The sequence below is a fragment of the Kogia breviceps genome, chromosome 7, assembly GCF_026419965.1.
Source record: "Kogia breviceps isolate mKogBre1 chromosome 7, mKogBre1 haplotype 1, whole genome shotgun sequence".
NCBI classification, from domain to species: Eukaryota; Metazoa; Chordata; class Mammalia; order Artiodactyla; family Physeteridae; genus Kogia; species Kogia breviceps.
The window spans coordinates 43219839-43241277 of NC_081316.1; the positions used below are offsets into that span (position 1 = coordinate 43219839).

General features: G+C 36.7%; 1 protein-coding gene across 5 annotated transcripts in view; it reads right to left on the bottom strand.

The window, feature by feature from the left end:
- CNTN5 (contactin 5) overlaps positions 1–21439 on the bottom strand; it is a 1356013-nt gene that overhangs the window by 43292 nt on the left and 1291282 nt on the right. For 4 of the 5 annotated variants that reach the window (XM_067038231.1, XM_067038232.1, XM_059070228.2 and 1 more), the window contains 2 exons: positions 6276–6346; positions 3955–4189 (listed from right to left, as the gene is read on the bottom strand). The exons of the other annotated variant lie outside the window; for it this stretch is intronic. In XM_067038231.1, coding sequence (XP_066894332.1) covers positions 3955–4189; positions 6276–6346 — 306 coding nt within the window. The remainder of the gene's footprint in view (positions 1–3954; positions 4190–6275; positions 6347–21439) is intronic. 5 annotated transcript variants of the gene reach the window in all.

Here is a 21439-nt window from a genome sequence, read left to right on the forward strand (position 1 = left end):
CAGGACTGTAGCTTGGCAGCTGTTGAGTGGATCTGGGTCTTAGCATTGAGATAGAGATCTCTGGGAGTTTTGGGGCATTTGATATTACATGAAGCCTGGAGCTCACTGGTGGACCAATGCTCTTAACTCATCTCTCCCACTTCAGAGGCACAGTCCTGATACCTGGCCAGAGCACCAAGACCTTGTCAGCCACACAGCTCAGAAAGAAAAAAGAAAGAATGGAAATAAAATAAAATTATTAAAATAAAAAATAATTATTAAAAATAAAAAGAAATTTTAAAGTAATAAAAAAACGAAAGGAAGAAAGAAGAGAGCCACCAAACCAAGAAAACAAATCCACCAATGATAACCAGTGCGAAAAACTGTATTAAATGGCAAACCAAACAAAACAAGACAAATGGGAGAGACAGAACCTTAGGACAGATGGTGAAAGCAAAGCTATATAGACAAAATCACACCAAGAAGCATACACATACACACTCACAAAAAGAGAAAAAGGAAAAAAATATATATATATCATTGTTCCCAAAGTCTACCACCTCAATTTTGAGATAATTCTTTGTTTACTCAGGTATTCCAGAGATGCAGGGTACATCAAGTTGATTGTAGAGATTTAATCTGCTGTTCCTGAGGCTTCTGGGAGAGATTTCTCTTTCTCTTCTTTGTTCGCACAGCTCCTGGGGTTCAGCTTTGGATTTGGTCCCGCCTCTGCATGCAGGTCACCTGAGGGCATCTCTTCTTTGCTCAGACAGGACAGGGTTAAAGTTGCAGCTGGTTAGGGAGCTCTGGCTCACTCAGGGCGGAGAGGGAGTGGTATGGAATGCAGGGAGAGGCTGTGGTGGCAGAGGGCAGCATGATGTTGCAACACCATGAGGCACGCCATGTGTTCTCCCAGGGAAGTTGTCCCTGGATAATGGGATCCTGGCAGTGGCAGGCTGCACTGGCTCCTGGGAGGAGAGGTGTGGATAGTGACCTGTGCTTGCACACAGGCTTCTTGGTGGCTGCAGCAGCAACCTTAGTGTTTCATGCCCGTCTCTGGTGTCCGCACTGATAGCCGCGGCTTGTGCCCATCTCTGGAGCTTGTTTAGGCAAGTGGTGCTCTGAATGCCCTCTGCTATTGCACCCCAAAACAATGGTCTTGTTGCCTCTTAGGCAGGTCAAGACTTTTTCCTGGACTCCTTCCTGTCTAGCTGTGGTGCACTAGCCCCCTTAAGGCTGTGTTCACGCAGCCAAACCCAGTCCTCTCCCTGGGATCTGACCTCTGAAGCCCAAGCCTCAGCACCCAGCCCCCACCCAACCTGGTGAGCGGGTGAGCAGAGAAGTCTCTCAGGCTGGTGAGTGCCAGTCAACACCAATCCTCTATGCTGGAATCTATCTGCTTTGCCCTCTGCAGCTCTATTGCTGTGCTCTCCTCTGTGGCTCTGCAGATTCCCCTCCCCACCCCTGCCATCTCCGCCAGTGAAGAGGCTTCCTATTGTGTTGAAACTTTTCCTCCTTCACAGCTCCCTCCCAGAGGTGCAGGTCCCATCCCTATTCTTTTGTCTTTGTTTTTTCTTTTTTTCTTTTGCCCTACCCAGTTACGTGGGAGTTTCTAGCCTTTGGGAGGTCTGTGGTCTTCTGTCAGCGTTCAGTAGGTGTTCAGTAGGAGTTGTTCCACTTGTAGATGTATTTCTGATGCATTTGTGGGGAGAAAGGCGAGCTCCACGTCTCACTCCTCCACAATCTTGAAGCTCCTCCCTCTATTTGGATTTAATTTGCCTGGTCTTTCATATTTCAGTCCACCAAAGTAAATGAAGTGTTACTATGAAATATGTTACAGCAACAATCTTGGTGTCTTTGAAAGAAAATATGCATATATTCTATCTAGTTGGAAAGAGAAATCTCTAAAGGCAAACCATTTCAAGTTTAAGAAGACACAGTGTAAACAACCCATGGTGGCTGCTATAATTTAATTTTAAAGCAAAAGTTGACAAGAAATGAACAGATCTGGATGTCTTGAAGGCAACACTGGTGTTACCATACGAAGCATGTACACACCCCCTCAATTCATCTCACGTGACATTTGGGACCATGCGCTTTATAGTTAGGTTAAATAAATTAAAACCACAAGAATATGCACTTCCTGAATAAAATGTACTTCAAAACAGATATCAGAGTAACAAATGATGTAAAATATTATTATTATATACACTAACATAATACAATAATGAAATATTATTGTTAAAGACACTCCTGATGAGAGGATATAAGGTAGTAATTAAAAGCATTAACTTTGGAGTCATACGGACCTATGTTCAAATTCCAGCCCTGTCACTTACTACAGTTACTTACAACTTTTGTTATTTACTGGGTTGATTTGAGCATGTTACATAGCCTCTCTGAGTCTCAGTTTCCTGCAATATAGATTGCAGCTTGAGATTCCTACCTCATATTTGATTGTAAGAGTTAATATAAGTAATGTGGAGACTGGCTATACTATCTGAAAAAAGCATCAGAAACTTGAGATGCTAAGTGCATGAATATCTCATCAGAACACCTATGATTCCTTATTATTACTTGATTCTTCACTTTCCTGTTCATTCTTATACTAGGAAAAACTTTCTACTTCTGCTTCAAAATTTGGTTCTATGTCATAAAATACAATACAGCTAGTGCTGAAAAACTACATCTTACATAAATCAGACACTACCTTTGTGCTTCAATATTTAAACAACCTTACTTATTTTCCCCGCCATGAATTCCCCGTACCAAAAAGATTGGTAATTCTCTTAAGCTATTCAAGTCACACATGTGGGCACAAAGGAAGTAAAAGGGTCAGATTATGAGAAAACAATAATTATTTGGAAGGTCAAATGTGTGCTGCCTTTGGTGTAACATTAGCTCAGTCTTCTGTCAGATTTAGGGACTGTAAGGCATTTTATTTACTTGGAGGGCCAATTGAAATTGTGCACTTGAATTGAAGAAGGACTGTACAGAAAAGCTAACTTTAGGGAGTTAGCTCTATCAAGCTTTCTCTCACTCAGAAAATGCATTTTTGTATTAAAAATGGAAAGAACCAAGGATTTTGATGTAGGAAACTGAGTTTGCCCTCTAACACTACCACCTGTTGGCTGTAACCATGAATAAGTCACAGATTTACAGTTTACTGATCTGTAAAATGGGTTTCCTGCCTAAGTCCTGCCTACCTAGTAGTTTTATACTGAGAATTAAATGAGGTTATACGTATGAAGGCAGCTTGCTATAGACAAATCAAGGATTTAATTATTGAAAGGACTGGATTTAATTCTCAATTAGAAACTATTTAACTTTTTTTAACAAGTTCCTTAACTTTTCTGGACTTCAATTTCTCTTTCTCTACAATGGGGATAATAAAGCCTATTAGACAAGATTGTTGTGAGGATTTAATGATACCATGTGTGAAAAGCTTCAAACAAAAAATCCTGTCTGATACTTCTTTATCAGTTGGCTGTTTTGTGTATGAGGTTAGTAATGAATAGTTATTGGAGTCTTTATTTAAATTTATTTCACATAAGTTAAAATTTTCAATTAAAATAGAAGTTATCTAATTTTCTAAATTTAAATTAGAATAAGGTTAAAATAGAAATTGATCTAAATTGCAAAACAGCGAAGAATGGTTAAATGTCCATCCATCCAGAGAATATTCTATAGGCGTTACTAATATTGTTATTGTCATGGAAAGATATTTGCCATACATCATCAGGGAGTGTAGAACATAAAGCAAAGTATATGGAATGATCATTTTTTTTCAATAAAAATTATTTGGAAAAAATTTTGGAAAAATATATCTAAAAAGTGTAGTGGGACTATGGGTAAGTTTTATTTTCGCTTTTGGTGTACCTGTATTACCTAATATATTACAATAGTGTTACATTCATGTACAAAAATAAAATGTTAAAATGTTAAATGAAAATAATAAGCATGAAAAAAACTGACCTCCTTCAGCTGAACATATGACCACAATTTGACTGAAAGGTCCATCTCCTTTATTGTTATAAACGCCAACCTTCACTTCAAAGGGAGTAAGAGGAGGGACACTTTCATCTCGATAAATGAATTTTGAAGCTTCAGAAGATGTCACCATTTTTTCCTTCCAGCCACGTGTTCCATTGGGTCGGAAAGCCACAATATAGCCAAAGCCTTCCCCATTCTGAAACTCTTCTGATACTGGCTAGAGAAGAAAAATGCAATTAAATATCAGGAAAATAATTGATCAAAACCCCCACTCTTTCCAATCTTTAAATTTTTAAAAATTATGGATAACTAGAGCAATAGATAGTCTCCAATCTTTATATTACATTGGAAGCCAACATAGAACAATAGCTTGGCAGTCACTGGAAATTTAAAAGGCTTTAAAGGTATAAGATTAAAAAATTAAATGGTATCATTTGGTATTTAAGAAAAGTATCAGGAGTATTGAAAACTCTTGAAGTGAAACAAATTTGCTCCAATTAGTCATGTATATGAAACAAAGGTCCTTGTTTCAGATTCCATATTACTAGAATGTAATATGTTGGGGAAACCTGTCATATGGTCTGGTGGTTGGGAAAATCTTGTCACTGGTAATGCTCTGCAGAGGACTTTGCACAGAAAACCTCAGTGAAATTAATGTAAGACCTTTCTTCTAGAGTTTTTCTCAATTACTGTTGTGCTTTACTAACATATGAAAAAATTAGAATACAGAGATTTTTCAAGAGACTTGTACTCCATGGTTTACATTTAAGTTTGTTAAATGAGCATCAATTGCACACCACAGAAATAGTAATTGTGATTAACTAGTTAGTCAGTGGAGCAGTTACCAGACATTGCTTAGTGCAATGTTTGACAAATAGATACATAATAAACATTTGCTACATTTTCTTATTTTGAATTTTGATTTGAGGAAAAACTACGTATTGAGTGGAGGAAAAGAGACAAAGCCTATTGTCAAAGTACTATAGACTAAATGTTTACAACCCTTCCTCCCACACAATTCATGTGATGAATTCCTAACACAATGTGATGGTATTAGGAGATGGGCTTTTGGTAGGTGACTTGGCTATGAGGGTGGAGTACTCATGAATCAGATTATTGCCCTTGTAATACAGAACCTAGAGATCTGTCTTGCCCCTCTGTCATGTGAGAACATAGGAGAAATTGTGTTCTATGAACCAGGAAGCAGGCCCTTGCCAGATCTGAATCCACCAATGCCTTCCAGAACTAGACTTCCAGCCTCCAGAACTGTGAAAATTAAATTTCTGTTGTTTATAAGCCACCCAGTCTACAGCATTTTTGTTATAGCAGCTCCAGCTGACTAAGACATAAAACTGACAGGGAAGGCAATTCTGTTTAGAGAGATTTGATCTCAGTGAAGGTCAGGTATTGAGAAGTTAATATCTCTGCAGAAATCAAAAACAAGGCATAAAGTTATATTGAAGAAGAGGCATATGAACAGAAGAACAGGTCAGAGGATGTGCTCATGGAAGATTTCTTACTGGGGAAAGGGGTTTTTCTGTATGTTTCCGTACATTCTATCATTGTTCTTAAAGATGTTCAGGGATTGGTTGTTTTCTCCAATAGGCATTTCCATCTCCATATTCTAACGCATTGTTCTGTTAGATACATAGCTATATTTGATAATAAAGTTAACATCAAAGAAGGAAGGTGGCTTTATGGAAAATAAATGTACCTCTCACACTCTTTCTCCCCTGTTCCTTTCCTTTGACAGAAGGAATTTTGGAGGTCATACAGTGAGGCACACAAAAGAATAAGGGTTTCAGACTCAAAGTCCCAATTCTACTGCTTCTCAGGAAAGTACTGAAACTGTGCATCAGTTTCATAATTTGTTAAGCAAGGAAAATTATCCCCACTAATAGGATAGTTGTATGGGATAAATGAGATAACCCAGTCACTACTCCAGAAAAATCTCAATGGTTTTAGCCTCCAAAAGTGTCAAGGTTGGTATTCAATTGTGAAGTAAACAAATATCAAACTAAGCCAAATAAATGTCTGAAGTAATTTGTGAGAGAATGTGTTTTAATCATTCAAACTGTATTCTGAGACAGCCTATATGACAGGATGGCACACTTTAGACTCAGTATGAAAATGAGAAAAGTTCATGTTGGAAATATTCATGTGAGTAATGCATGCTCGAAGTGTTTCTTAACTTCCTTTAATCAGAAGTTACTCAGTTACTCTATACCAAATACTGATACTCTATGTGTAACTTTCTTTTTTAAGGAATCAACAAGTTCTGACATCTGAGTAGGCTTTCTTACCTCCCAGGCGATGACTAACTCGTGCCTTCTTCCACTTCTTCCACTTACATTGGTGGGTGTTGTCTTTGGAACTGTCATTAAAAATGGGCCAAGAGTGAGGACAATATGTAGATGTACAAGTTAAGTGTCCCTACACCAAGAATGCATCATAACCCTACTCTGGTTGGGTAACATCCCCAAATAAACAAATCAAAATGTGTTTGGAAGTCAAAGTGGTCTTATTCAATATTAAACAAAATGTTTGTGACAAATATCTTGCTTTCAAATCTATGTGGGAGAGTTTGATATATATTTTTCATGGCCACATACTGCATGCCCAAACTAGTTCACTTGTATAAATGCTCTGTGGTTACTAAGGTCCAAATCATAATTAACACTATAGTCAAGGACATCTGCTAATGGTTAGTTAAATTTCATCCTACATGGTTTCTTCTTCCTAAGGATGTGAGTCTTCTGTGATTTCAGGGCTTGCAGAGCCCCTGGAAAGTCCACAGGTTGACATTAGTCTTACTGCTTTACTAGAATTCCCAGGTGGCTCCAGTTTAAAGAAATCTTAGCAACAGTTCCATGGAGTGAGAACCTATTTAAATGAATAAACATTTAAAGAAACTGTCAAGAATGAACCTCTTTGCAAACTGCAAAATATATAGATACCTGGTGAAGCTTTTTCAAATGCAAAACTATTATAAGAATAAATGTGTCAAATGAATAAATTTCCCCTTCACAGTACCAAACCACAAATATGTAGTTGAAAGGGAATATTTTCAAATGAAGAACTGTTAAATGAAGAAAACTATTAAAAGAAATCATTTTCCAAGCTATGAGCCTGCATTAGCAATTTTACACTTCAGTGTTGCCTTTATAGCCCAGCATATAGTTTTAAAAAAAATATTGATATACTCATAAACAATAAATTCACTCCCATTTATTACCTACTTGGAGTGGAAGGCTGTTAATTACTGTTAGATATTCACACAGCATTTTATATACTGGAAAAACTGATACAGAATTTATATGTTACTAGAAAGGAAAAAAAAAGTCTTCTTGGATCATGGAGGTAGGAGACAACACTATCATTGCCTCCATTGAAATAGATGATCTTTATTCACCACGTCCAAATTTCATTTCCTTGACACTTCTCTGTGAACATGAGTTCTTGTCTTGCTCATGCAAATGTAAAAGGATATATACAGAAGCAGCTACCAATCTTTCTTTTTTCAGTTACGTACACATTAAGGATTATTCATATGTGGAGTTCATTCTCATGAATTCCCTCAGAATTACATGGAATTGGATACTCCTTTGTCTCTCAATCAGGAAATCAAAAGGAATTCAACTAAGAAGAATGATGGTATTAAAGCAATAACAGTGAATATGCCCTAATTTATATGAAGAGCAGGCAGATGATTTAACTCGAGTTTTTTACTAGTAGTCATAAGTTGTCACTGCATGTAACAATCTATGACATATCAGTCTGCCTTGAGACCATGTGTCAAAACCACTGTTATAGTGTAGTAGTTCTAAATTCATTTTCTGGTGTATGGTATAAGTAAAGCACACAGGAGGAAAACTGGTTTAACTGTATGTGTAAAAGGGTAGGGTTACACATTTCCAAATATACCCTCAGTGGCTAATCTCAGAGTTCTGAATATTGTGACCATCAATGCATGGTCAGCTAAATAGTAGAAGCAAGTTAATTTGTTGATATGGTGCCACTATGGTTTCTTTTAGTACCATTTGTTTGTAAAATATAAAAAGTTATGCACACACACATATGCTTCACATTCATCACTGATAATAATTAACAGGTAAATACTATTACAAGTAATATCTACCACAACCACCTACTTCATCTATTACATTGGAATTGCTAGTTTATACCCTAAATGTAAGACTTTGAATATTTTTCTTTGAAGATACCCTCCCTATGATCATGGATTTTGTGGAAAGACTAGGCACTGAGCATCCATTTCTATTTTATTCAGCCCTCAAACATCATCTAAAAAGAGGATGCTTGGAACCTCCAGCTTAGGGTTGGAGAGTAGGCTATAGGCTATCTTGTGAACATCTCTCTCTTGAAGCTCATTAAAAAGTATGAGTAGAATGAAATACAAGTGATGATTTGAGGTCAAATCTTTCATCTGGAGCTTTGGTAGTATTGTTCTATAGTCTATTAATGTTTTTATTTTTAAAAAAGCATATTTAGAGTTTTCAGAAATTTTAATTTTGTTAGTAAAAAAATTAAAAAGAAACTAATGAAAAATGTGGTGAAAATTTCCACTTTGAGGAACCAAGAAAGAAAAATTTAATTTGTTTCTGTGTGGATTACTTCCATATAAATTATCCATAAATGATCTAGATTCAGTAAAATTTCTTTTATCATTTGAAATTAGTCTTTGAACTCTTCCTACTGCTACTAATTTCTTTTAGGAAGATAAAATAAATAAATGTAAATAAAGATAAAATAAAATAATGTAAATAAAGAAGAGCATCCAATTTTAATGTAAAATAAATGACACAAAAGAGGCACTATAGTTCATTGAGTTTTAATAGTATATGTGTATAAGCACCAACTGTTCTTTTTTAAGAAAGACTTACTAGATATCATAGGAAATACTAACAGAAAGCTTAAGGCTTTAAAGACATGGAAATAACCTAAATGTCCATGGATCAATGAATAGATAAAGAAAATGTGGTGTATTGTACAATGGAATACAATTCAGCCACACAAAGAAGGGAACCCTGCCATTTGAGACAACATGGATGGACATCAGGGCCCTTATACTAAGTGAAATAAGCTGGACAGGGAAAGACAAATACTTTATTATCTGACTTATATGTGGAATCTAAAAATAGGGAAGTGGTAGGAACAGAGAACAGATTGGTGATTGCCAGAGGAGGGAATGAAGGGTGGGGGAAATGGGGAAATGTGGTCAAAAGGTACGAACTTCCAGATATAAGATAAATAAGTTCTAGAGATATAATATGCAACATGGTAACTATAGATAACAATACTGTTATCGTATATTTGAACGTTGCTAAGAGAGAAGATGTTAAAAGTTCTCATCACAAGGAAGAAAATGTACTTGTGTGAGGTGATGGATGTTAACTAAACTTATGGTAATCATTTTGCAGTATATAAATATATCAACTCATTATGTTGTTCACCTTAAACTAATACAGTATTATATGTCAATTATATCTCAATAAAACTGGAAAAACAAACACACAAAGAAAAAAGAAAACCTAAGGCTTTAATAGATGCAACTCAGGCATTGTGTTTTGGTGTCAGGATCACAATGTTTGAATTGGGTACTCTAATTCTAATTGGCTTAAATTTCCTAATTACATGAATTTTGTAAGATGGCTCAGCCCTGCACTATGCTACTAGAGCAGAGACCAAAATAGTTCTTGAGAACATATGGCATTTCTAGAGTTTGGCAGGTCAGAAATGCGAAATGGTTATCATGGGCAAAGCAGACACTGTGGAAGGTAGGTTTGAATAAGCCTGTTGGTATCACAGCCAATAAAGCTGCCTGCTAGGAGATAGGATAGTCTCTTAAGAACCCAATGTACCCCAAGAGAGAAAGAAGCAGAATGTGGACAAATGCCATCTCCTGGAGCACTCAACATTTACGTGAGAACAACAAATTGTAACATGTAAAGTCATTTTTCATTTTCTTCTTTTCTGACCTGGGAAGTGACCAGAATAGAAGTTGGAAGATCCGGGAGGAAGTAGAAAGAAGAAAGAAAAGACAAATCGTAACCCTTGAGTCAAGCCTGTGCTGGGATGGAGGGACAGAAACATGGAACTGGATATGAGATTAAAGTGTTTATTAAGTTAATATAGAATTTTGTTGTTGCTGTTCTTACTTTCTTGGTACTAGATGTTAATTTCAGACTCTTTTGTCACAGAGGTCAATAGACAATCAAAAGATTACACATATCTATTGTATTCCAAGACAAATCTTTGGAGGAAAAAAATGTGTACCTATTAGAACTTACTATTTCAGCTCTACCAGGAGCTATACACACGAGATATAGATATTCAGTTTTCATAACTCCCTACTTACAAATAACCACTAAGTATTTAAAAAGAAAAAAAGAAATAAAATAAGCACACACAAATCACTAGTTAGACTTGCATGGCTAATACAGAGGGTAGTTTGAAAATACTGAGAATAAATTCTTCTCTTTTATTTATTAATTAAAAATTTTTTTTCACATCTTTTTTGGAGTATAATTGCATCAAAATGGTGTGTTAATTTTTGCTTTATAAGAAAGTGAATCAGTTATACATATACATATGTTCCCATATCTCTTCCCTCTTGTGTCTCCCTCCCTCCCACCCTCCCTATCCCACCCCTCTAGGTGGGCACAAAGCACTGAGCTGATCTCCCCGTGCTATGCGGCTGCTTCCCGCTAGCTATCTATTTTATGTTTGGTAGTGTATATATGTCCATGCCACTCTCTTACTTTGTCACAGCTTACCCTTCCCCCTCCCCATATCCTCAAGTCCATTCTCTAGTAAGTCTGTGTCTTTATTCTCATCTTGTCTCTAGTTCTTCATGACTTTTTTTTTCTTACATTCTATAATATGTGTTGGCATACAGTATTTGTTTTTCTCTTTCTGACTTACTTCACTCTGTAAGACAGACTATAGGTCCATCCATCTCACTACAAATAACTTAATTTTCTGTCTTTTTATGGCTGAGTAATATTCCATTGTATATATGTGCAACACCTTCTTTATCCATTCATCTGTTGATGGGCACTTAGGTTGCTTCAATGTCCTGGCTATTGTAAATAGAGCTGAAATGAACATTTTGGTACATGACTCTTTTTGAATTATGGTTTTCTCAGGGTATATGCCCAGTAGTGGGATTGCTGGGTTGTATGGTAGTTCTATTTGTAGTTTTTTAAGAAACCTCCATACTGTTCTTCATAGTGGCTGTATCAATTTACATTCCCACCAACAGTGCAAGAGGGTTCCCTTTTCTCCACACCCTCTCCAGCATTTATGGTTTGTAGATTTTTTGATCATGGCCATTCTCACTGGTGTGAGATGATATCTCATTGTAGTTCTGATTTGCATTTCTCTAATGATTAATGATGTTGAGCATTCTTTCATGTGTTTGTTGGCAATCTGTATATCTTCTTTGGAGAAAAGTCTATTTAGATCTTCTGCCCATTTTTGGATTGGCTTGTTTGTTTTTTGATATTGAGCTGCAAGAGCTGCTTGTAAATTTTGGATATTAATCCTTTGTCAGTTGCTTCATTTGCAACAATTTTCTCCCATTCTGAGGGTTGTCTTTTGGTCTTGTTTATGGTAACCTTTTCTGTGCAAAAGCTTTTAAGTTTCATTAGATCCCATTTGTTTATTTTTGTTTTTATTTCCATTTCTCTAGGAGATGGGTCAAAAAGGATCTTGTTGTGATTTATGTCATAGAGTGTTCTGCCTATGTTTTCCTCTAAGAGTTTGGTAGTGTCTGGCCTTACCTTTAGGTCTTTAATCCATTTTGAGTTTATGTTTGTGTATGGTGTTAGGGAGTGTGCTAATTTCATACGTTTATGTATACCTGTCCAGTTTTCCCAGCACCACTTATTGAAATGGCTGTCTTTTCTCCAGTGTATATTCTTGCCTTCTTTATCAAAGATAAGGTGACCATATGTGCATGGGTTTATCTCTGGGCTTTCTATCCTTTTCCATGGATCTATATTTCTGTTTTTGTGCCAGTACCATACTGTCTTGATGACTGTAGCTTTGTAGTAGAATCTGAAGTCAGGGAGCCTGATTCCTCCAGCTCCATTTTTCTTTCTGAAGATTGCTTTGGTTATTCAGGGTCTTTTGCATTTCCAAATAAATTGTGAATTTTTTTGTTCTAGTTCTGTAAAAAATGCCAGTGGTAGTTTGATAGGGATTGCATTAAATCTGTAGTTTGCTTTGAGTAGTAGAGTCATTTTCACAATATTGATTCTTCCAATCCAAGAACATTGTATATCTCTCCATCTATTTGTACCATCTTTAATTTCTTCCATCAGTGTCTTATAATTTTCTGCATAGAGCTCTTTTGTCTCCTTAGGTAGCTTTATTCCTAGATATTTTATTCTTTTTGTTGCAATGGTAAATGGGAGTGTTTTCTTAATTTCACTTTCATATTTTTCATCATTAGTGTATAGGAATGCTATAGATTTCTGTGTATTAATTTTGTATCCTGCTACTTTACCAAATTCATTGATTAGCTCTAGTAGTTTTCTGGTAGCATCTTTAAGATTCTCTATGTATAGTATCATGTCATCTGCAAACAGTGACAGCTTTACTTCTTCTTTTCTGATTTGGATCCCTTTTATTTATTTTTCTTCTCTGATTGCTGTTGATGAAACTTCCAAAACTATGTTGAATAATAGTGGTGAGAGTGGGCAACCTTGTCTTGTTCCTGATCTTAGTGGATATGGTTTCAGTTTTTCACCATTGAGGATGATGTTGGCAGTGGGTTTGTCATATATGGCCTTTATTATGTTGAGGAAAGTTCCCTCTATGCCTACTTTCTGCAGGGTTTTTATCATAAATGGGTGTTGAATTTTGTCGAAAGCTTTCTTGGCATCGATGGAGATGATCATATGGATTTTCTCCTTCAATTTTTTAATATTGTGTATCACATTGATTGATTTGTGTATATTGAAGAATCCTTGCATTCCTGGGGTAAACCCCACTTGATCATGGTGTATGATCCTTTATTGTGCTCTTGGATTCTGTTTGCTAGTATTTTATTGAGGATTTTTGCATCTATGTTCATCAGTGATATTGGCCTGTAGTTTTCTTTCTTTGTGACATCTTTGTCTGGTTTTGCTATCAAGGTGATGGTGGCCTCGTAGAATGAGTTTGGTTGTGTTCCTCCCTCTGCTATATTTTGGAAGAGTTTGAGAAGGATAGGTGTTAACTCTTGTCTAAATGTTCACTGGAATTCACTGTGAAGCCATCTGGTCCTGAGCTTTTGTTTGTTGGAAGATTTTAATCAGTTTCAATTTCAGTGCTTTTGATTGGTCTGTTCATAGTTTCTATTTCTTCCTGGTTCAGTCTTGGAAGGCTCTGCATTTGTAAGAATTTGTCCATTTTTTCCAGGCTGCCCATTTTATTGGCATCGAGTTGCTTGTAGTCATCTCTCATGATCCTTTGTGTTTCTGCAGTGTCAGTTGTTACTTCTCCTTTTTCATTTCTAATTCTACTGATTTGAGTCCTCTCCCCCCCCTTTTTTTTTCTTGATGAGTCTGGCTAATGGTTTATAAATTTTGTTTATCTTCTCAAAGAACCAGCTTTAACTTTATTGATCTTTGCTATCATTTACTTCATTTCTTTTTCATTTATTTCTGATCTGATCTTTATGATTTCTTTCCTTCTGATAACTTTGGGGTTTTTTGGTTCTTCTTTCTCTAATTGCTTTTGGTGTAAGGGTAGGTTGTTTATTTGAGATGTTTCTTGTTTCTTAAGGTAGGATTGTATTGCTATAAACTTCCTTCTTAGACCTACTTTTGTTGCATCCCATAGGTTTTGGGTCATCGTGTTTTCATTTTCTTTTGTTTCTAGGTATGTTTTGAATTCCGCTTTGATTTTTCTTCAGTGATCTCTTGGTTATTTAGTAGTGTATTGATTATTCTCTGTGTGTTTGTATGTTTTTTTTTTCCTGTAATTGACATCTAGTCTCATAGTGTTGTGGTCAGAAAGAATACTTGATACAATTTTAACTTTCTTATATTTACTGAGGCTGATTTGTGACCCAGGATATGATCTGACCTGGAGAATGTGCCATGAGCACTTGAGAAGAAAGTGTATTCTGTTTTTTTGGATGGAATGTCCTATAAATATAAATTAATTCCATCTTGTGTAATGTATCATTTAAAGCTTGTGTTTCCTTATTTATTTTCATTTTGGATGATCTGTCCATTGATGAAAGTAGGGTGTTAAAGTCCCCTACTATGATTGTGTTACTGTCGATTTCCCCTTTTATGGCTGTTAGTATTTGCCTTATATATTGAGGTGCTCCTATGTTGTGTGCATAAATATTTACAATTGTTATATCTTCATCTTGGATCGATACTTTGATCATTATGTACTGTCCTTCTTTGTCTCTTGTAATATTCTTTATTTTAAAGTCTATTTTGTCTGATATGAGAATTGCTATTCCAGCTTTCTTTTGATTTCCATTTGCATGGAATATCTTTTTCCATCCCCTCTCTTTCAGTCTGTATGTGCCCCTAGGTCTGAAGCAGGTCTCTTGTAGGCAACATATATATGGGTCTTGTTTTTGTGTCCATTCAGCCAGTCTATGTCTTTTGGTTGGAGCATTTAATCCATTTACATTTAAGGTAATTATTGATATGTATGTTCCTATTCCCATTTTCATAATTCTTTTGGGTTTGTTATCGTAGGTCTTTTCCTTCTCTTGTGTTTCCTGCCTAGCGAAGTTCATTTAGCATTTTTTGTAATGCTGGTTTGGTGGTGCTATATTCTCTTAGCTTTTGCTTTTCTGTAAAGTTTTTAATTTCTACATCAAATCTGAATGAGATCCTTGCTGGGCAGAGTAATCCTGGTTGTAGGTTTTTCTCCTTCAACACTTTAAATATGTCCTGCCACTTCCTTCTGGCTTGCAGAGTTTCTGCTGAAGGCTCAGCTGTTAACCTTATGGGGATTCCCTTGTGTGTTATTTGTTGTTTTTCCCTTGCTGCTTTTAATATTTTTTCTTTGTATTTAATTTTTGATAGTTTGAGTAATATGTGTATTGGCGTGTTTCTCCTTGGATTTATCCTCTATGGGACTCTCTGTGCTTCCTAGACTTTATTAACTATTTCCTTTCCCGTATTATGGAAGTTTTCAACTATAATCTCTTCAAATATTTTCTCAGTCCCTTTCTTTTTCTCTTCTTCTTCTGGGACCCCTATAATTCGAGTGTTGGTGCGTTCAATGTTGTCCCAGAAGTCTCTGAGACTTTCCTCAGTTCTTTTCATTCTTTTTTGTTTATTCTGCTCTGCAGTAGTTATTTCCAGTATTTTATCTTCCAGGTCACTTATCCATTCTTCTGCCTCAGTTATTCTGCTATTGATCCCTTCTAGGGAATTTTTAATTTCATTTATTGTGTTGTTCTTCACTGTTTGTTTGCTCTTTAATTCTTCTAGGTCCTTGTTAAATGTTTCTTGTGTTTTCTCTATTCTATTTTGAAGATTTTGGATCATCTTTACTCTCATTATTCTGAATTCTTTTTTATGTAGACTGCCTATTTGCTCTTCATTTGTTAGGTCTGGTGGGTTTTTACCTTGCTCATTCATCTGCTGTGTGTTTTTCTTTCTTCTCATTTTGCTTACTTACTGTGTTTAGGGTCTCCTTTTCACAGGCTGCAGGTTTGTAGCTCCCTTTGTTTTTGGTGTCTGTCCCCAGTGGCTAATGTTGGTTCAGTGGGTTGTGTAGGCCTCCTGGTGGAGGGGACTAATGCCTGTGTTCTGGTGGCTGAGGCTTGATATTGTCTTTCTGGTGGGCAGGTCCACATCTGTTGGTGTGTTTTTGAGTGTCTGTAGGCTTATTATGATTTTAGGCAGCCTCTCTGCTAATGGATGGGGTTGTGTTCCTGTTTTGCTAGTTGTTTGCCATAGGGTGTCCAACACTGTAGCTTGCTGGTCATTCAGTGAAGCTGGATCTTGGCGTTGACATGGATATCTCTGGGAGACTTTTGCTGTTTGATATTATGTGGATCTAGGAGGTCTCTTGTGGACCAGTGTCCTGAAGTTGGGTCTCCCACCTCAGGGGCACAGCCATGACACCTGGCTGGAGAACCAAGAGCCTTTCATTCCACATGGCTCATAATAAAAGGGAGAAAAAATAGAAAGAAAGAAAGAAGATAAAATAAAATAAAATAAAGTTATTAAAATAAAAAATGATTATTAAGAAAAAAATTTTGTAAAGTAAAAAAAAAAAAATACCACACACAAAAACGGATGGACAGCATCGTAGGACAAATGGTAAAAGCAAAGCTATACAGACAAAATCACACACAGAAGCATACACATACACATTTACAAAAAGAGAAAAAGGGAAAAAAATATATATATATATCTTGCCCTCAAAGTCCACCTCCTCAATTTGGGATGATTCCTTGTCTATTCAGGTATTCCACAGATGCAGGGTACATCAAGTTGACTGTGGAGATTTAATCCGCTGCTCCTGAGGCTGCTGGGAGAAATTTCCCTTTCTCTTCTCTGTTCGCACAGCTGCCATGGTTCAGCTTTGGATTTGGTCCTGCCTCTGCGTGTAGGTTGCTTGAGGGCATTTCTGTCTGTTCTTCGCTCAGACAGGACGGGGTTAAAGTTGCAGCTCATTTGGGGGCTCTGGCTCACTCAGGCCTGGGGGAGGGAGGGGTACAGATGTGGGGCAAGCCTGTGGCAACGGAGGCCGGCGTGAGGTTGCACCAGCCTAGGTGCGCCGAGTGTTCTCCCGGGGAAGCTGTCCTTGGATCACGGGACCCTGGCAGTGGTGGGCTGCATAGGTTCCCAGGAGGGGAGGTGTGGTCACACACAGGTTTCTTGGTGGTGGCAGCAGCAGCCTTAGAGTCCTATGCCTGTCTCTGGGGTCTGCACTGATAGCCGCGGCTCGCGCCCGTCTCTGGAGCTCCTTTACACGGCGCACTTAACACCTCTCCTCACACACCAGGAAACAAAGAGGGAAGAAAAAGTCTCTTGCCTCTTTGGCAGGTCCAGACATTTCCCCAGACTCCCTCCTGGCTAGCCATGGTGCACTAGCCCCCTTCAGGCTGTGTTCACCCCGTCAATCCCAGTCCTCTCGCTGGATCTGACCGAAGCCTGAGCCTCAGCTCCCAGTCCCCACCCGTCCCTGCAGGTGAGCAGACAAGCCTCTTGAGCTGGTGAATGCTGGTCGGCACCGATCCTCTGTGCAGGAATCTCTCCACTTTGCCCTCCGCACCCTGTTACTGCACTCTCCTCCTTGGCTCTGAAGCTTCCCCCCTCCGCCACCAGCAGTATCCGCCCATGAAGGGGCTTCTAGTGTGTGGAAACCTTTCCTCCTTCACAGCTCCCACCCACTGGTGCAGGTCCTGTCCCTATTCTTTTGTCTCTGTTTATTCTTTTTTCTTTGCCCTACCCAGGTACGTGGGGAGTTTCTTGCCTTATGGGAGGTCTGAGGTCTCTGCCAGTGTTCAGTAGGTGTCTATAGGAGCTGTTCCACGTGTAGATGTATTTCTGATGTATTTGTGGAGAGGAAGGTGATCTCCACTTCTCACTCTTCCGCCATCTTGAAGCTCCTCCCCAGTATAGAATTTTTTAAGAGCTGAAAATGAGACTGTCCTAGTACCTAAAAGAGCCTTGGATATAATTGGGGCTGAAGTCAGAGATGAGATGGAACATATTGGAGAACAATGGTCGGAGAAGAATAAAATTCTTTTATGTTTAAACTTTATGTATTTCAGTCTGTTCAGTAAACCAGTTACCTAACTGTAACATAATATAGTACAGAAAGTGCTAAGGTTATGAAAGATTTTCATCTGATTGTTTACTTTATAGTCATATTTATCTGGTTGACCATTAATCTCTTAAATGTAGAAAAAAATTTTTCCTTGTGTGGCCAAAAATATGTTATGTGACATTTTCCATTTCAAAGTCCAAAGAGAATGACGGGACAGACTACAATGCACTAAGAATCTACAAAGTTATTGAATATGCAACAATGTGTTTAAGTAAAGTCTTTCATTTGACACTTCTTCTTCTCTGCTCCTTTTGTCTTATCTATGCTATAAGAACCACAGAAAATGGCTACATGTTGTGACAATATCATGATCCACTTATGAATGAGGATGGCTAGACAAGAAAAGCAGCATGGAGAGCCAGACATGGAGGTGGAGAAGGGGGATATAGAGGGGAATGTGGTGCTCTGTACTGTGCACCACACTCTGAAAGGCTCTCTTGACTCCCCAACCATTCAGGTGGGTTGAGGGGTCAGGATGGATGACACACAGTCTGCTGTGGAGACTTCTCAGCAGGACAGTGTCTTGCAGGCAACTGCAAACCAAGAGACTGAATGGCTCTTACTATGTTGACAAACATATATTTAACCTGAAAATGTTTCCTCTATATGAAAATGGCAACATGCATAATTACTTTTGTTTAAATTTATATTTAATAAAGTAATAATGCATTTAAATTCATGACAATAATAATAATAAATGGCTATGTTAAGCACTTACCATGTGCCAAATTCTTTACCTTCATTATCTTATTTAACACAATAATCCAAGGGAGTAGGTTGCTATATGATTTCTATTTTTTTTTTTTTTTTTTTTTTTTTTGTGGTACCCGGGCCTCTCATTGTTGTGGCCTCTCCCATTGTGGAGCACAGGCTCCAGACGCACAGGCTCAGTGGCCATGGCTCATGGGTCTAGCTGCTCTGCAGCATGTGGGATCTTGCCGGAGTGGGGCATGAACCTGTGTCCCCTGCATCGGCAGGCAGACTCTCAACCACTGTGCCACCAGGGAAGCCCTATGATCTCCATTTTATAAGTGAAAAAAATTGAGCCTTGAACAATGCATATAGATTACCTATGTTTATTGTTAGTAAGTGGCAGAGAAGAACATTAATCCAGATCCACATAACTCTGAACCTCAAACTCTTAATTACAGGTATTAGGTAACAACTTCTTTTATCTCTATCAGTTCATCATAATTTGAAATAAAAAACTGCAGGTATTGAGATTTAAACCAAGAGCTTTAATAATAATAGAAATTTTATAGAACAGAGAAGACTAAACCTTTCTAAACTATAGATTACATAGTTAATGGTATCTTCTCTCCTTTTCATTTATCTTTCAAAAGTTAGTGTTATAAATATGTAACACAGAATATTAAAGTTCAGTTAAATGAGAGAATTACTCAGTTAAATGAGAGAATTGTTCTTGCTAAATTCATATTTACATATTTTATTATTTCTACCAGAGTGTTTATTTCAAAATTCATTTCCTAAAATGTGATTTTTCTCTCGATTTAAATGGTAGAGAAAGCATTCCCAGTATTCAACACAAAATTATATACTTGTTTGAAGATAGTAACACATTTCCATATTTGCAAATTTCTTTCTCTCTCTCTCTCTCTCTCTCTCTCTGTAGCTAACAAACTCACTAAAACATGTAAGAAAATTGAACTATAAATAATTAAATATAAACATACATTAAAGTGCAAACATATACAGGTATCCCTTGCTTTTCAAAAGCTTGCTTTATATCACTTTGTTTTTATGAAAGACCTACATTAGTACCTGTTTTCACAAGCTGAAAAAAATATGAAGAGATTTTCACTTTTATGAAAAAAGGTGAAAAATGAAAATTGGTTCTTCACTTTATGCCATTTTGGCTTATAAAATTTTTCTTATAAATTCTTTCCTTTTAGATAGCTGGGGAAATCTGTATTTGTATCACGATTTTGACATCCTAAAAATAATAAGTTGACTAAACCAATTTATCTTATATTTATTGATTATGAAGAGTATTTTGATGATCATAAAATTCAAAATATACCCTACAGTATATTGCAAAGAAAAATTAACCGTTTTTGGTGTGTGGGCAAGAAACAATCTATGGTAAAAATGCTTTACTAAAACTGCTTTGGGATTTAGAATATTCTAATAAAGACGAGAATTTTAAAGGGACATAAAACTTTTGATTCAATATTCCAAGTGTGAGACCTTTTCTCTTCCAGGCAGCTCCATTGGTTTTCAAAGATTACTTGGTTCATTAGAACAGCATCATCTTTTAAAATATAGGACATGTACTTAATAGAGGCAGATTGCATCACTTGAGAGGATGTCTCAGGATGTTAGTGTCCCTTTTAATCTGTGCTGCCTGACAAAACAGGCACAAAACTCAACCCTTGGTTCAACACTATTAGCAGTTTTAGCCCTGTGTGGTACCAAAGCACAAGAAGCATTAAGTATGCAGTACAGCCTTCCTCAACTCACTTTCAAAAAAGAGTATTTCATGTATTTTTCATGCTGTTTCTCTTCTCTTCCATAAGATTTTAATGGACTAGAGTATGTCATGTGTATAGAACTCATGATAAAATGGAGAGACAGGCGCTATATGATTGAAGTAGCTTCAGAAATAGACAAGGGACAAGTCTTTTAAAATGCATCATCTGAATACGATTTAACTTGAAAAGTGAAAGTGTTGTTGTTAAAGTATTTTTAATAGCACAAAGAGATTTGTACTACAGAAAATCTAAAATGATTGTTCACCCCAAACAGATTATTTATTTTGAAATGAATATTTATAGAGAGCATCTGAATTAGGCAGTAATCTTTGCCTTTGTTTAAACACAATTAACAATATGCAAATTAAGGCAGTGCTTTTTAGAAAATATGTGAGCCTAAGTACTAATATTGGCAGTCATTTCAATATCTGCACAGTGAGTGCATAAAATGAGGAACAACTAACCTGTTATGCTCTTAGTTAATGAACACCTGTACACAATGAAAGCACGGCTGATTTCATGAATGCATGAAAATCCAAGCAATTAATGTTCAATTTAAAATTCACACTATTGAAAAAGTAGCAGAAAAAAAACAACTTGTAATAGGCAAATCACAAAAGCAGAAAAGTTGGATTTTTCTGTGAATGAATCTTTTCCAACATATTTAGACTGGTTTTTCTTTTATTGGTTGCTTAATTTTTATATGAAAAGAATTTGAACATCTTTTTAATGATTATTCACACTTTATGCAATAAGTTGATCATTTGGGATTCTTTTCTTTCTTTCTCTTTTTAAGAACCAGACTGAGTGTGCTTTAGAGAAAGAACCAACTCTTTTGATAATTTATTTTAATTATTATAAGCTTTGTTCGACTTCTAAGAAGTCACAAATCACATTTTTGGTCCAATTCTATAACTATGATTCAAAATGTACAATACACAGTTCATTCTTAACCTTCTATGTACATGTGTCTCTGACCTGGGTCCTGAGGTGGGTAGCAGCATATAAAGGAAAGAAAAGGAATATACCTTTTTAATCTTTCAACAAAAACATATGGAGTACCAGTGCCAGACATTGTTCTAGGTATTGAAGATAAAACAGTGAACAAATAAGACAAAATTCTCATCCTTAGTGTACTTACATTGTAA